This window comes from Dendroctonus ponderosae, unplaced genomic scaffold (genome assembly GCF_020466585.1).
Source record: "Dendroctonus ponderosae isolate FM_Combo_2020 unplaced genomic scaffold, Dpon_F_20191213v2 Dpon_F_20191213_1, whole genome shotgun sequence".
Classification (NCBI taxonomy): Eukaryota; Metazoa; Arthropoda; class Insecta; order Coleoptera; family Curculionidae; genus Dendroctonus; species Dendroctonus ponderosae.
This window is the reverse complement of record NW_026017110.1, coordinates 62,776,312-62,789,457: the sequence shown is the minus strand read 5'-3', so window position 1 is coordinate 62,789,457 and position 13,146 is coordinate 62,776,312. Positions and strand designations below refer to the sequence as shown.

Below are 13,146 nucleotides of genomic sequence, written 5' to 3'. Positions count from 1 at the left end.
GGCAATTTTTAAATGCCAACTTTCAAAACAGGTGGATTGGCAGAAATGGGTTTCAAAATTGGCCCCCCAGATCTCCGGGCTTAACTCCACTAGATTTATTTTTGTGGGGTACATAAAAGGAATTGTCTACCATACGCTTGCGACAACTTCACACGATATGAAAACACGCATAAGAGACGCTTTTAAAACTGTAACCCCGCAAATGTTGTCCAGAGTTAGCAGTTGTTTTGAAAAAAGAATTTACAAGTGCCTGGTAATGGACGGTCAACATTTCGAACATTTGTTATAAATAATTTGCCTTTATTTTATGTTATTGTTGATATGTTATTTAACCTTTTAATTTAAAAAAACACCAAATGGTGCACAGAACCATTATTTGGTGTATTTTGTAAAAAGGCAAAAACTTAGTTATAAACATCCTAGTACCATTCGATAGGTAATTAAAAATTTGCATTTCCTGGTAAGCTAAAAAAGATGGGGTTGTATTTAAATTAATCAAGTTATAGCCACTTAATGTTCTAATTTGATTAGTTTAAATTTGTGGACACCCTGTATAAAATGGTAAGTTTATTATCATTGGGATATAAAATCTGATTTTTTTGTTGCCCTACACTACGAATTACGTTTACATAACTTAATAAGTATTTGACACATGAAAATAATATTAAATTTTGATAAAATTCGAATTATTTAAAAAAACCTTGTTTAATACTCAATTTTATTGCTATTAAAAACATTGCAGCCATTTTGAATCCTTATTTGTTAAATCACTAGATGTTTTTCGCTGCCTGCATCCATGGCAAGACTTTCAAGATGTTTCAGTGAGCAGTTTAATATTAAATGGAGGAGTTAAAATATTTCTTCATAGTATGAACCGCGAATTAAACAGACCGAACCTCAAAGTCGAAAAATATTTAAACTGGATTTAAAACAGTGATAATCACGCAATATAAAATACATCAATTAAAACTCGACAATTTTTTTCCAGTCACATCCTTCTAAAGAGTGTATTTCATTCCGAGACTTTAAAAACTACAGCAAAAATGGCCTATATTTAGTGCATACTATTCCGAATCTGTTGTCGGGAAATCATAGTCTTTTTTTGACTGCATCGTCGTTGTATGGCATGGGAGATCCATCACCAACTCTTGTATTTTACGTGCCCGAAAGTAGTCCCAATACCGTCCTTATTACAAGTCTAGTTTTGCTGTTTATTTTTATGGTGAGTTTCACGTGCCATTTACGAAGACACGGCAGATTTTGATGTTTTTGACTTTGCTAGTGCATAATGGGAGGCGCCTGGATTTTCTACAAAAAATCAGTGCGAGACCGGGAGAGAGCTATTCTTGTTCCTGCTGTTAATCCCGATTATCAGCCTTCAGTGTACACCATAGATGAGTGGGAAGTACCCAGAAAGAATGTGGAAATGCTTAAAGAATTGGGGCAAGGAAGTTTTGGAATGGTCTGGGAAGGAATAGGACGAGATTTTCAAAATATTAAAGGCTCGTTCAGATGCGCCGTGAAGACTGTCAACGAGCATGCCACGAGTAGGTAAGTGAAGAAACACTTGCTATAAAATTATTGTCGTCCTGGTTATTAATTTGCATTAAATTAAGTTGTACGTACTTTCCTGACTGTGTTTCAATTCCAAATTAAAATCAAATCCTGGGCTCTTCAGTCATTTATTGTCTATCAATTAAAAAAACGTTTCGGTGTTTTCCACCATCATCAGTTTCAATGTGTAGCGTTGTTGCTACTTTAAGCCTTGGCATGTATTTTTTCCAAAATACATGCCATGGCTTAAAGTAGCAACAACGCTACACATTGAAACTGATGATGGTGGAAAACACCGAAACGTTTTTTTAATTGATAAATAGACAATAAATGACTGAARAKCCCAGGATTTGATTTTAATTTGGAATTAAATTAAGTGTTGTTAATCACCGTCTAGTRAATTGTAAAACAGTTATTCATGYTGCAACAATGTGTTTACTACCATCATCTACAATCAACACCGATTGACGACAATTGATCGTTTACCAATTCAAGAAATGTTTCTAATAGCCGGTCAAATATCAATTCATATGCTCCTTGGTGTTTGCACTATTTACATGGCAAAGCTGCAATATCCTGGATTTTTCCCTGTGCACCAATATTGATTCTTTGAGCCGGATCTAATCTATCCGCAGTAAATTCATTGACATGAAACATTAGTCGAAGTTATTAGGAATCATGTCCGATTGGATAAAAAATCAATGTCAATTCATTATCACTTCTTACTCCTTCGAATGTCGATAGTCAGCCAATAATCGATGCTGCTTTGCTTCAGTACTAGGTGTATTTCAGTCAAGGTTTTATCGCAATCGATTAACCTTATTCGCATATACAGAGTGGATCGACTTCGCTTATCCTAACTCAAAATAATTTATTCCAGAGAGAGAATAGACTTTTTAAATGAAGCGTCAGTGATGAAAGCATTCAACACCACGCACGTAGTGAAATTATTAGGGGTAGTTTCACAAGGGCAGCCAGCCTTGGTGATCATGGAACTTATGGTCAATGGAGATCTTAAAACGTACTTGAGATCTCACAGGCCGGAAAACGACGGAAATCCCCCTCCAAGTCTGAAAGAAATTCTGCAAATGGCGATTGAGATCGCTGATGGAATGGCCTATCTGGAGGGAAAGAAATTTGTTCACCGAGACTTGGCAGCTCGGAATTGTATGGTATCAGAAAACCTAACAGTCAAAATTGGAGACTTTGGGATGACTCGAGATATCTATGAGACTGACTATTACCGTAAGGGATCTAGGGGCCTTTTGCCAGTCCGATGGATGTCACCAGAAAGCCTCAAAGATGGGGTTTTCTCTAGCAGCAGCGACGCATGGAGCTACGGAGTGGTCCTTTGGGAAATGGCGACGCTGGCTTCTCAGCCGTACCAAGGACTCTCCAATGAGCAAGTGTTAAGGTACATAATGGAAGGAGGAATAATGGAACGTCCAGAAAACTGCCCCGACAAACTTTACGAAATAATGAGGCTCTGTTGGGATTTGAAGCCAGGCAGGAGGCCGACCTTCATGCATTTATGCGAGATGCTGTTGCCCGATTCGAGTGGTCACTTTGCGAGTGTCTCATTTTACCACAGTGCCGAAGGCGCGGAAACTCGAGCAATCAGAGCCGCAGCTGCTGCAACTGCTGAAATTGCTATCGGAGATGGTAATTACATTTTTCCAAGTGCTTCAGTAATTGCCCATTTATGCAATTTTGCTCTTATTTAAAGTGGGTGACGGAGATGATGCAGACGCTTCGACGCCATTGAATGCTCTTCCCCCTGACGTGCACATAGCTGGAGCTTATGCCATGTCAGCTTCTGAGCGCTCAGATAGCATACAAAGCATCCACGTCGATCCCAACCCGAAATTCTACAGTATCTCCGAGGATCGGACGGCTAACGGTTTTGCAGGAGGGGACCGAGCGAGAAACGGAAAGGCCCAGTCTCATTGTTAAGTATATAATCAGTATATCTTTAAGTAGAAGAAGAACAATACAGTTATCTGAGGAACGTTTCTATCACTATACTGTTGTTCTTCTCTTCATAATGTGTTTGGTCGGTGTCAGTATTAAATGTAAGTGTTTTATGGGCAGATAATTGAAATGCAAGAAGAAACACTACCAGCTCACAGCCAAATTTTCTAATGTTTCCACCTTTTTATAATAAGCATAATCTCCAGTCACCTACACCGATAAAAACCTATTTTTATTCTTTAAATGTTGATGACAACCCGTTCTGAGGAGCGAAGTATTTTAATAAGTTTGCGTATGAAAACATATATCTCAGTTTGTCAATATGTGGACCCAATTTTCCTGTTTGGGAAGTTGTTATGTTTATTGTAGAGAGGCTTTCGCATTAACTTACCGGGCTTGGCCGTTAGGAATAGAGTCATGTGTAGAGAGTATTCTGTTTAAAAAGTGATACTCCCTAAACATGAATATGTTTTAGCTCCGATCCTGTCTTTGTCTTAACTGTGGTCATTTGACAAAAAATAACTGCATCTTTACATCAACGGCTTTAAATTGCGCACATTCCAGTATGCCGTTAATTAAATAACTGAGTTTTAGTCAGTTATTTGCAATTGTGACCTTTATTCACATTGGTATATTGGTATGAGCCTGTCTCGTATATGAATGAAATTGAATTAGGCCTCTTGACTGCTGGGCTTCATTGTTGTTACCTGATTACCTTATTTAGAATTAGAGACTACTTGCAGTCGTGTTTATCACCAGGTGAAAATTGCTCGCACTGGTGAAACTTTAATTTGCTCACTCGCTGTAATTTTATTCAACTTCTTCAAATTTTTTTTCATTATGGCTAACTTTTCTCGTTCTCCTCGATACAGAAACTCATCGTTTTTACGTTTGGTTTGCGTTTGGTTCACGTTATGCCGTTGAGCACTAAATGTTTATTGTCTTATAGAACTTCAAATAGTTTACCAATAAGATTAACCATACAATTTAACACAGGGTGTTTTCCAACCTAAGGTAGAAAATAAATGGATTCCTAATATTTTAATAAAAAAATCGTAGTAAACAGCTGGTTTATTTTTACATGTACAGGGTATTTAAATGAAAACGATCTAAATGCTCAGAGACATTACATAGTTCGCTACGGTAAGTTAGGCTAATTTATTAAAAATGTATTGCCAGCAAATCGCCGTTCAACTAATGTTGTAGTCTTATTGGCAGGAAATAGATTGGCATCGATATTACAACTTTTTCCGAACTTTTATCGGTTTTATTCACACGAAACCTATAACAGTAGAGGAAGTGGCTTCACAGCCACTTGTTATATGACATAAAACTTATACAAAAAAAAACTATTTCTGATATGGCTTCCCTTGTTGCTACTGCATAGTAGTAACAACGAAGCGAAACTTAACCGGAAAAAAATCTTACGCAAATAATTAACAGATTTTGTTTAATATGCGATGCAAATCAATTGGTTAACGTTGATGGTTTATTTTGATTAATTTAATCAACACAAGTCGAAAGGCGATTAGAGTGCTTTATAGTTGCCATGACAAGAACTTATTTCCAATAATTGCCACTGTATTTTCATACAGCGAGAATGATTGGAGATATTTCAGAACTGAAATTTATTATTTGTAAGTATAGACAAGAAGGAAAAGCAGAAAAGGATCAGGGGTCACAAAACAATGAATTTTTATCAGTGTATGTGTTACGCAAAAAATTAGAATGCTCATTCGGTATTTTTGCTGGTACCTTAAAGACCCAATTTGAAAGCGATTCAAAGTCGCCCCGAAGGACCCGTGCAATTATAATAACAGATTTATGGACCTATTTAATTGTGAAAAATGTTATTGCCTTAGTTAACGTTCCTAATATATACATGTATTCAGTTGAAACTGGAATGCTACAGGGATAAATATCGCGAGACGCAAATATTACACATCTTCTATTTAGTTTTTGATCGCATAAAACTTTTGCCCTGTTAGGTATAATTGTAAATAAGTTTTTCTCCTTGAAGCAAAAAAAAATCAATCGACATTTATTACAGAACAATCACTATCTATATCTCAAAGGAGCAGTAACAATGTATATGTTGGGGAATTTTTTATAATATCTGAGAGCGCCACGTCGATTTTAAAGGGAGCTCGCAATTTTGGATAAAAAAACACGCGAATATAATCTTAATATAGACTTAAGCGACCGTTTTTTACCAAAGATAGAAATATTGATGCTCCTATAAATCTGTTTTCAGTAGAAAAATTAGCGCAGGTATTAGCAAATTTAGTGTAACCTGAAAACAGAAGGTTCATAAAGTGCAGAGTAGACTCAAAAAAATTCAAATTGAGGATAAGGGTTGTGAGAAATCGCTTTACCATCATCATTGCCTTAGCCGAATGCAACATTAGAATGAGTTTCTATTTTAATGTTAAATTTTTCAACAATGTTGCTGCTAACAGTTAATTCACTAAAATCACTATTACCAGGCATCCATGCATTTGCAGGTTGTTTGCATTTTGTGTAACCTATAGAGTCTGAAGACTGTACGGATAATTCATTCAAAGTTCTATCTTTGTTTATTGTATTATGTATGTTATTGGTTCAGTTTTAATATTTAAAACGTTGATTTGTATATATCGAAAGTTGGCACGTATATTTTTACATGATCTATTTTTAAGATTTTTTGTGACCAGAAATGAGCCCTCAAAACAAATAGCCGCCAACATGGTATATTAAATGTTATTTAAATCTAAGAATGATGGAAAAATAATTGTTGCACATCTAAAATTCTACAAAATGTGCATGGCCTAATACTGAAAATTACATCACAAGTAATTGCTTACTACAATAAAAACTGTTCTTCAGCAATCTTCCCTTGGAATGAATAATTAAGTCTATTTTCCCATCATCTTCTCGCATACACCGTTTTCTTAGATTTTCCTAAATTTAATTTTCTGAATCGCGTAAAAGATACTTGAGCCCAACAGCAATGTGTTCTATTTGAGATCCTGTTCCGGAATGTAGTTCTAACTGCATTTATAAGTGATATATTTGCTCAACATCGTTACAAGATCCACTTTGAAAACGTCTGCAATAACACGGGTAAGAAGTTTGTTTGGTTTATTTCTGATCGCAAGAGTTTTGGTGGATAGGTTTTTAAGAAATTAACCTAAACTCAAAATTGATTAAAATAAGTGATTAACATAATGAAAAGTAATTGAATAGTTTTAAGTAAATTATATTTTATATGTATGCGTAATTAGATTGTATTGGTCACTGTTAAATAATTAGTTGATCACCATATTTTATGTAACTCATACCATCTCCATTGTTCAATTTACACAGTAAGAAATAAGTAGTTCAATTTGGTCTTTATAATCCGATGTTCCTACAATGTTTATTGTTTGCCCCTGTTAATCCGACTTATATAGGTATACAGGGTGATTTACGTGGACCGTGAAGACAATAGAAAGTGCAATTCACAGAAAAACGTCGAGAGTCATCATAAGACAAGCAACTGGAATACCAGGAAATTAGGCGTTTGCATTTAAAATAAGTCAGTTTATTATACTTTTCATACGCCCTGTACAGCTGGAAGGCTAAATGTGTTTTACATGGCTCCGGCACGACTCGTTATAACGGAAAACAAAATTTGAAGTTTCTAAAACAACAGTAAGCTGGAAAACTTCTATTGCACGGTCTACTTAAATCACCCTGTATGTCTATATAGTTTTCGTGTTATGCCGCATAAGTACAATAATTTCGTTTTTTAAATTAGTCTCCCTGCAATTATGCTTTAATTAGATACAGGCAGCGCATATTCTAAGGTTTTCATTATAATAGTTCTATCGTTGTGTGATGCAAAAACTGAATAATAGACGTGATATAAAAGGAATGAATAAAGAGCCTAAATTGTTATATATTTGATGAAATCAATCATTAATTCCATTAAATTTAGAGCATTGAAATTTAAGCATTCAAGGAACTATTACGTGTATTGTGTTTTAGTTTTAATCACATATAAATGTATATACGTCAACCATTATTAAAAGACAATTTGTTTTTACCATATGAACTATTTAGTCACGATTAGTTGGTAAAATTAGGACTGCACTCAGCAGTAGAACCTTACTTTCAGTTCCTGTTTATAAACCCTATAGCAGCTACGGGAAAACTGCTATTATTTATAAATTCTATTAATGATATGTAAACATGTATTTCTATTTTTAATTATATTTTCTACTCTGTGAAATATTATACATTATCTATTATTTTTTACAAAATAAAACGTACATTAATATATTTCGAGTTTTTCTTTTAAGTAGTCGCTAACAGGATTCGCAGAATGAATGGCTAGAGAATCGTTAGGAAGAATTTCTTTTCACAATATCCTAAAAAGTGTTAAAAAATGTTTGCAAATTTGTCAACCAGATGAGCCCTTGAACGAATCGATAACTAGTTTTTCTCTCAAGTAACATTAACTAAGATTTGTTGGTATTTCTATTTTTTTTAGTTGTACATATTACCAACAGAAATAATGTAATGAAAAAATCAGCTTTTCGAACGAGTGCTCCCAGAAAATCGAGCGAAATCTGCGGTAAAAAATTTAAATTTCATATGCATGTTTTTAGAGTTCAATGGATGGTTTTCGACTTAACAAGAGCCCCAATGTGCCTTTATAACGTTTTTTGAAGCATAAGGAAGATATTGTTGATTAAAGCTCGTGACCGTTGAAAACTTCTTAAAATGGGCCAAAAAATGTCGATTATTTTGGATTTCATGCTTCTAGCGTGGTTTTTAATCAGCTAGTTACATTATAAGCTTAATTCAGATGAAAATGATGTAAAACTCCTAGTATTTTGAGATAATTTTATTTCGTAAAAAAAAAATCTACCCCTGCTCAAATAACGTAACGAAAAACTCAAAAACGAAAAATACTCTACAAGTTCAGTTGTGCGTTCAGCAAAGAAGAGTGCGCCCTAAATGTCAAAAATTCATTAAAATCACATCAGAATCCCTGAATTTTGCACGATTTTTAAATGTTTATTTGAAAATGAACGCTTTTACACAACTGCAGACTCTTCAATAAAAAATTCCAACTTGCAAATTCAAGCCAGTTGAAACTTGAAAGATTGACATTCTGTAGAAAATGTTTTTTTTAATGAAATGTTAATATTAAAATTGTGTGATACTTTTTGTACCAAAACCCCCAGCATTTACTCACGCACGTTGTTATAACTAGATCGAAATACCAATTCTCTATAGAATGATACAAAAAAGAAATCTGTGACTCAAATGAATGAAATGATATACATATAACGCGATATTTCGAACAAAAAATCGACCGCTACTCTTATGAAATTTTCGGTCCAACATCAAAATTTCACACACATGTGTTTTGAGCTCAGTGGATTGTTTCAGATCTAAGAAGATCCCAATGAGTCTTTATAAGGTGTTTGGATCTATAGCAAAGACGATATCGTCGGTAAAGTAGAAGCATATTTGCATTTTTGCTGATTTAAATAAAAATATCAAATTAAATATATGTACTTTTTATATTTTTGAGAAATTATGATTTTCACGAGGTCTGTTTATGAAAATTTCAAATATATTCAAAACCTTTGTTGAGAAATCTTCATAAAAATGTAGTAGAATGTCAAGCGGAGATAGCAGGGTGGTTTAATTAAAACTCTCTTATACAAGTTGTAAATACGTAATCTATTAAATACATCGTGTTTCTATAGAAAACTTTGTAACATAGATAAAATCTCATATTCCTACGTAGAATTTGGCATCAACAGTATTTTTATTGTGGATATCACATGGTCATAATTAATGGCAGGGCGTACTGTGTACACCCATAGTCAGTCTTAATCACTTCTCGTAGAACTAGGATTGTTATAAAATATCCTAAATATATTAGCTAGGGTTCACACATAAATAATATCAACAATATTAATTATGAGAGGCGGAAAAGCCAAAATTGCCAGTCTTTGTAGACCCTGACATAAAAGCTAAAACTTATTTATGAACAAATATGGCACAAAATTTGCAAAAACTTCCTCCGCAACACAACGGTATTGCTTCAGACTTTCCACTCACACAAAAATAAATATATCCTTAAAGTTTAAACTGTGATAGTTAATCTCGTTTAAACAATGGCACTACTGCTACCCTTGTGCCTATAGCTGACACTCTGTAGTTTGTCTTGTTTGGAATGCATTGAGTCAGGCCCACTTGTATAGCTGGACCTGACAATGGAAAGTAGCTTCTTATAAGCTGACCGATATTGTTTGTTAGTCGCAGCATATATGAATGGATTAATGACGGAAGAAGCCCATGTGAGAATGGATGAAAATACATGCAGTTCGGGAATGGACACCTTGTCGTCCACAACGTTAGCTAACATCAAGGGTAGGAAACAAATCAAAAAACAAAAAAATATTAACGCCATTAATCGTGTAAGCCGATTGTCATCCCGCTCGCGTTTTGATGTTCGCTGAGGTGGCATTGATCTGTAAAAAAATAATCGTATCACCACCATTATTCGGAGAATAGCTGAATTTTATTGAATTTCAAACAGAAAAAGAAGCCGACAACACAATGTGACACAGAACGATATAGGTGGTCGTGTAATGACGATTTTAATATCATACTGTAACCATGTCCATATTAATCAGCAAATTTTACAATTAAAATGAATAGATCGCAGGTTACTGGCGAATATCGACTGTGAGTAGATGAAGCTTCAAATGTTATAAAATTAAATGTTCGTTCTCAAGGCGGCCTTAACCAGTGAGACTGCAAATACTTACTCATGAGATCTAAGTCTCAATTTCGAATTGCGAACAGTCCAGTAAATGCAGGAATAAGCTATGATGATCACAAGACAGGGAAAGCCAAATCCAAATATAAATATAGCTTTCTTAGGGGACTTTCCGTCTTTTTCTAAAATGGTACAGGAAAACGTCGATCGGTCTAAGCCCAGTTGACCCCATATTCCAGTCAGGGGCGGAATCTGAAAGAAATACCAGAGAATTACTTTCTACGTATCAGTCCGCCCCCTGTAACTGTACATACGTAGGGTAAACCCCAGCTCTCCCTCAATACACATCAATGTATCAAATTCGACAAACAAAGGGATCTTACCATTATGAGAAATGCTATGCCCCAGGTACAAAGCAGCTGCAAGCAAATGGATAACTTCGAGTAAAATTTGGTGTAGTAATCGTATAGCGTGATCAGGACGTATCTAAACCCAAAATAAATACGTGAATAAACGGGTAGTTTGGTTTCTCACATCTTGTTTCTGTGTGGGTCTTTAAGATAAACCAACCTGGCTTAGGCTGCAACTGTTCATTTCGGGTATTTATTTAGCCCCATCAGGCAGATAACAAGCAAAATAAATATCATCTAGATCAATCATCCACGCATAATTTTTTATTCAATGATTAGCGGCAATTTTTAAGGTTGCCAAAGACGAGCATTCATTTTTGAAACACGCTGTATGCTTCAAATACCTTCATCCAATCAAAAAATACAATGACAAGTCTGTTTAATTCATAGCAATGACTCAAACTCTGGTCTGAAAAATCAGTTCAAAGAAGCCATTGTAAACCAGGCAATTATTAACGAACATTATGGATGTTTTTGATAACATTTAATTTAATGGAGATTTTCGGTACAAGCTTAGTGTCGTATTTCGCATTATCAAATTACTCACGGGCAAGTGATTGATTTGTTTAGGTAATTCGACACCTGAATGTGATGGACTGATTTGACTGGGGCCATCAGGGCATATAAAGAATATAAATAAGCATTATACACAACCAGGAAGAAGCGCATGAAATGCTTTAGCAAATATTGTACTTTATTGGATTTACAAAACATGCGAGTGAAAATTGCAACACGATCTCACAAGTCCATGAAAGATAAAAATTAATAGTTGCAACTGACGAGAAACGCGCGATGTGATGAATTCCACAAATAAGTCTTTATTGACTTGACTTATGACCTCAATAATAGGTCATTTTTTATACGAAAGATAAATATCGGCTCGACTAGATACTTTTTGCAGTCGAGATCTAAAAATATGATTTTTCGTCATGAATATGTGCCAGAACGAGAGCAATGGCCCTTTATCCCAATTAAAAATTAAAACTGAGATCAAACACATGTATTATATTTAAAAGGAAGCGCGCTCAATGGCGCATACGAGCAAAACAGATTCAGTTCTCAAGCACCATAAAAACATCATTACATTTCATCTAATGTGAAGTGTTTCTGCTGGTAGAATTTTCATATGCAGCTTTTAAGCAAACCTGGCCATGCATCAGGATTTATACAAATGAGATTATTTTTCGTCGTTGGTCATTTTTTTTTATTAACTTTAGACCTGGCTTCTAAGTTTCTGCAGCTGTATGACTCATTTCAACAATGAAAACCTAAGATCGTTTAAGCCAGCGAGATGGATTTAATTAACTTTGCTAGTTGACATTTGACACGGCACTATGAACAAAATTAATTAAGATTAATTATTGCTGAGAGACTGTATTTACTCATCCTTGTTTAACCGTCCAAATTGTTTTAATGGTTTTTTAGAAAAATTGACTGGACATATTTATTACACATTTTTTAGATGATGATTCAATTTACATTTAGAAATGTTTTCCGGGCTTTGAAGCCGTGGTCTATCGGAATTTCTTCCTGACGTTTCGTCTACAACTGCGGTGGACATTTTCAAAGGCGATGAGGCAGTGGGCGAAGTAATCTTCCGCGCTTTCCGACTTAGAATGAATTCTTAGCCCGGAAAACATTTCTAAATGTAATCTGATCGGCCGTGAAAGCCTTCATAGTATGATTCAATTTGTAGCTCAGTGGTAAGTTCTGGTTTGTTCCTTGAATGTCTTACCTATTTAACGTGATGGCCACCATGTTCAAAACAGAAACAGCAACATTTCCATAGAAGAGCACAGGAAATAATTTGCAAAGGGCGTCTCCAAGTATCCAACTTTCAGAGATGTACCTAACGGCGGTAAGGGGTAAGTTGACGGCACAAAAAAGGAAGTCGGATGCACATAGTGATATCACGAATGCAGTTGTAGCATGCGATTTGAGCTTGGGACATCGAAACAGCGCTATGATAGTGACAAAGTTTCCTGAAAATATTAATTTTCTGTTTTCTAAGTGTGCCCAGTCTGCAAGTTGTGATAATAAATCGCTTAGAAACTTGACTTTTATTGAAGCATTTTGCTTGGCCAGCCTGGTGCCTGAAGTGATTGAGCTCCAGGTCGTTGATTCCGTTGATAACTAACTTTCCCAGAACGTATCTTCTTAGGTGTCTTTTCAAATATTTGCTCAAGATATTGATAATAAAGCAAGGCACCCAGGCGACTAACAAACGGAAGTTGGAAAAATATTGGCTGATTAAGTTATTTAGCAATGTACTTGATTAACATAAAATAAACAAGTTTGCATTAAATTCATCAGTCATTGCAGCGCTTATAAATTGTACGTACTTTCCTGACTGTGTTTCAATTCCAAATTAAAATCAAATCCTGGGTTCTTCAGTCATTTATTGTCTATTTATCAATTAAAAAAACGTTTCGGTGTTTTCCACCA

At 35.0% G+C, this 13,146-nt stretch overlaps 2 protein-coding genes across 4 annotated transcripts in view; one reads left to right on the top strand and one right to left on the bottom strand.

Moving 5' to 3' along the window:
* Positions 1-7,827, top strand: part of LOC109541030 (insulin-like receptor) — a 22,732-nt gene extending 14,905 nt beyond the window's left edge. For both annotated transcript variants that reach the window (XM_048661147.1, XM_048661146.1), the window contains exons 5-8: positions 989-1,222; positions 1,283-1,551; positions 2,435-3,216; positions 3,281-7,827. In XM_048661147.1, coding sequence (XP_048517104.1) covers positions 989-1,222; positions 1,283-1,551; positions 2,435-3,216; positions 3,281-3,507 — 1,512 coding nt within the window. In that variant the 3' untranslated portion in view covers positions 3,508-7,827. The remainder of the gene's footprint in view (positions 1-988; positions 1,223-1,282; positions 1,552-2,434; positions 3,217-3,280) is intronic.
* A 1,395-nt stretch (positions 7,828-9,222) lies between these two features.
* The window catches only part of LOC109541184 (protein trapped in endoderm-1), a 4,491-nt gene continuing 567 nt past the window's right edge, over positions 9,223-13,146 (bottom strand). Inside the window, exons 2-5 of one of the 2 annotated variants that reach the window (XM_019909971.2) lie at positions 12,437-12,683; positions 10,675-10,777; positions 10,341-10,543; positions 9,223-10,040 (exon numbers count right to left, since the gene is read on the bottom strand). In XM_019909971.2, the coding sequence (XP_019765530.1) occupies positions 9,677-10,040; positions 10,341-10,543; positions 10,675-10,777; positions 12,437-12,683 (917 nt within the window). In that variant the 3' untranslated portion in view covers positions 9,223-9,676. Of the gene's footprint in view, positions 10,041-10,340; positions 10,544-10,674; positions 10,778-12,436; positions 12,808-13,146 lie in introns of those variants that run through there. The other variant, XM_019909972.2, reaches the window with a different exon arrangement.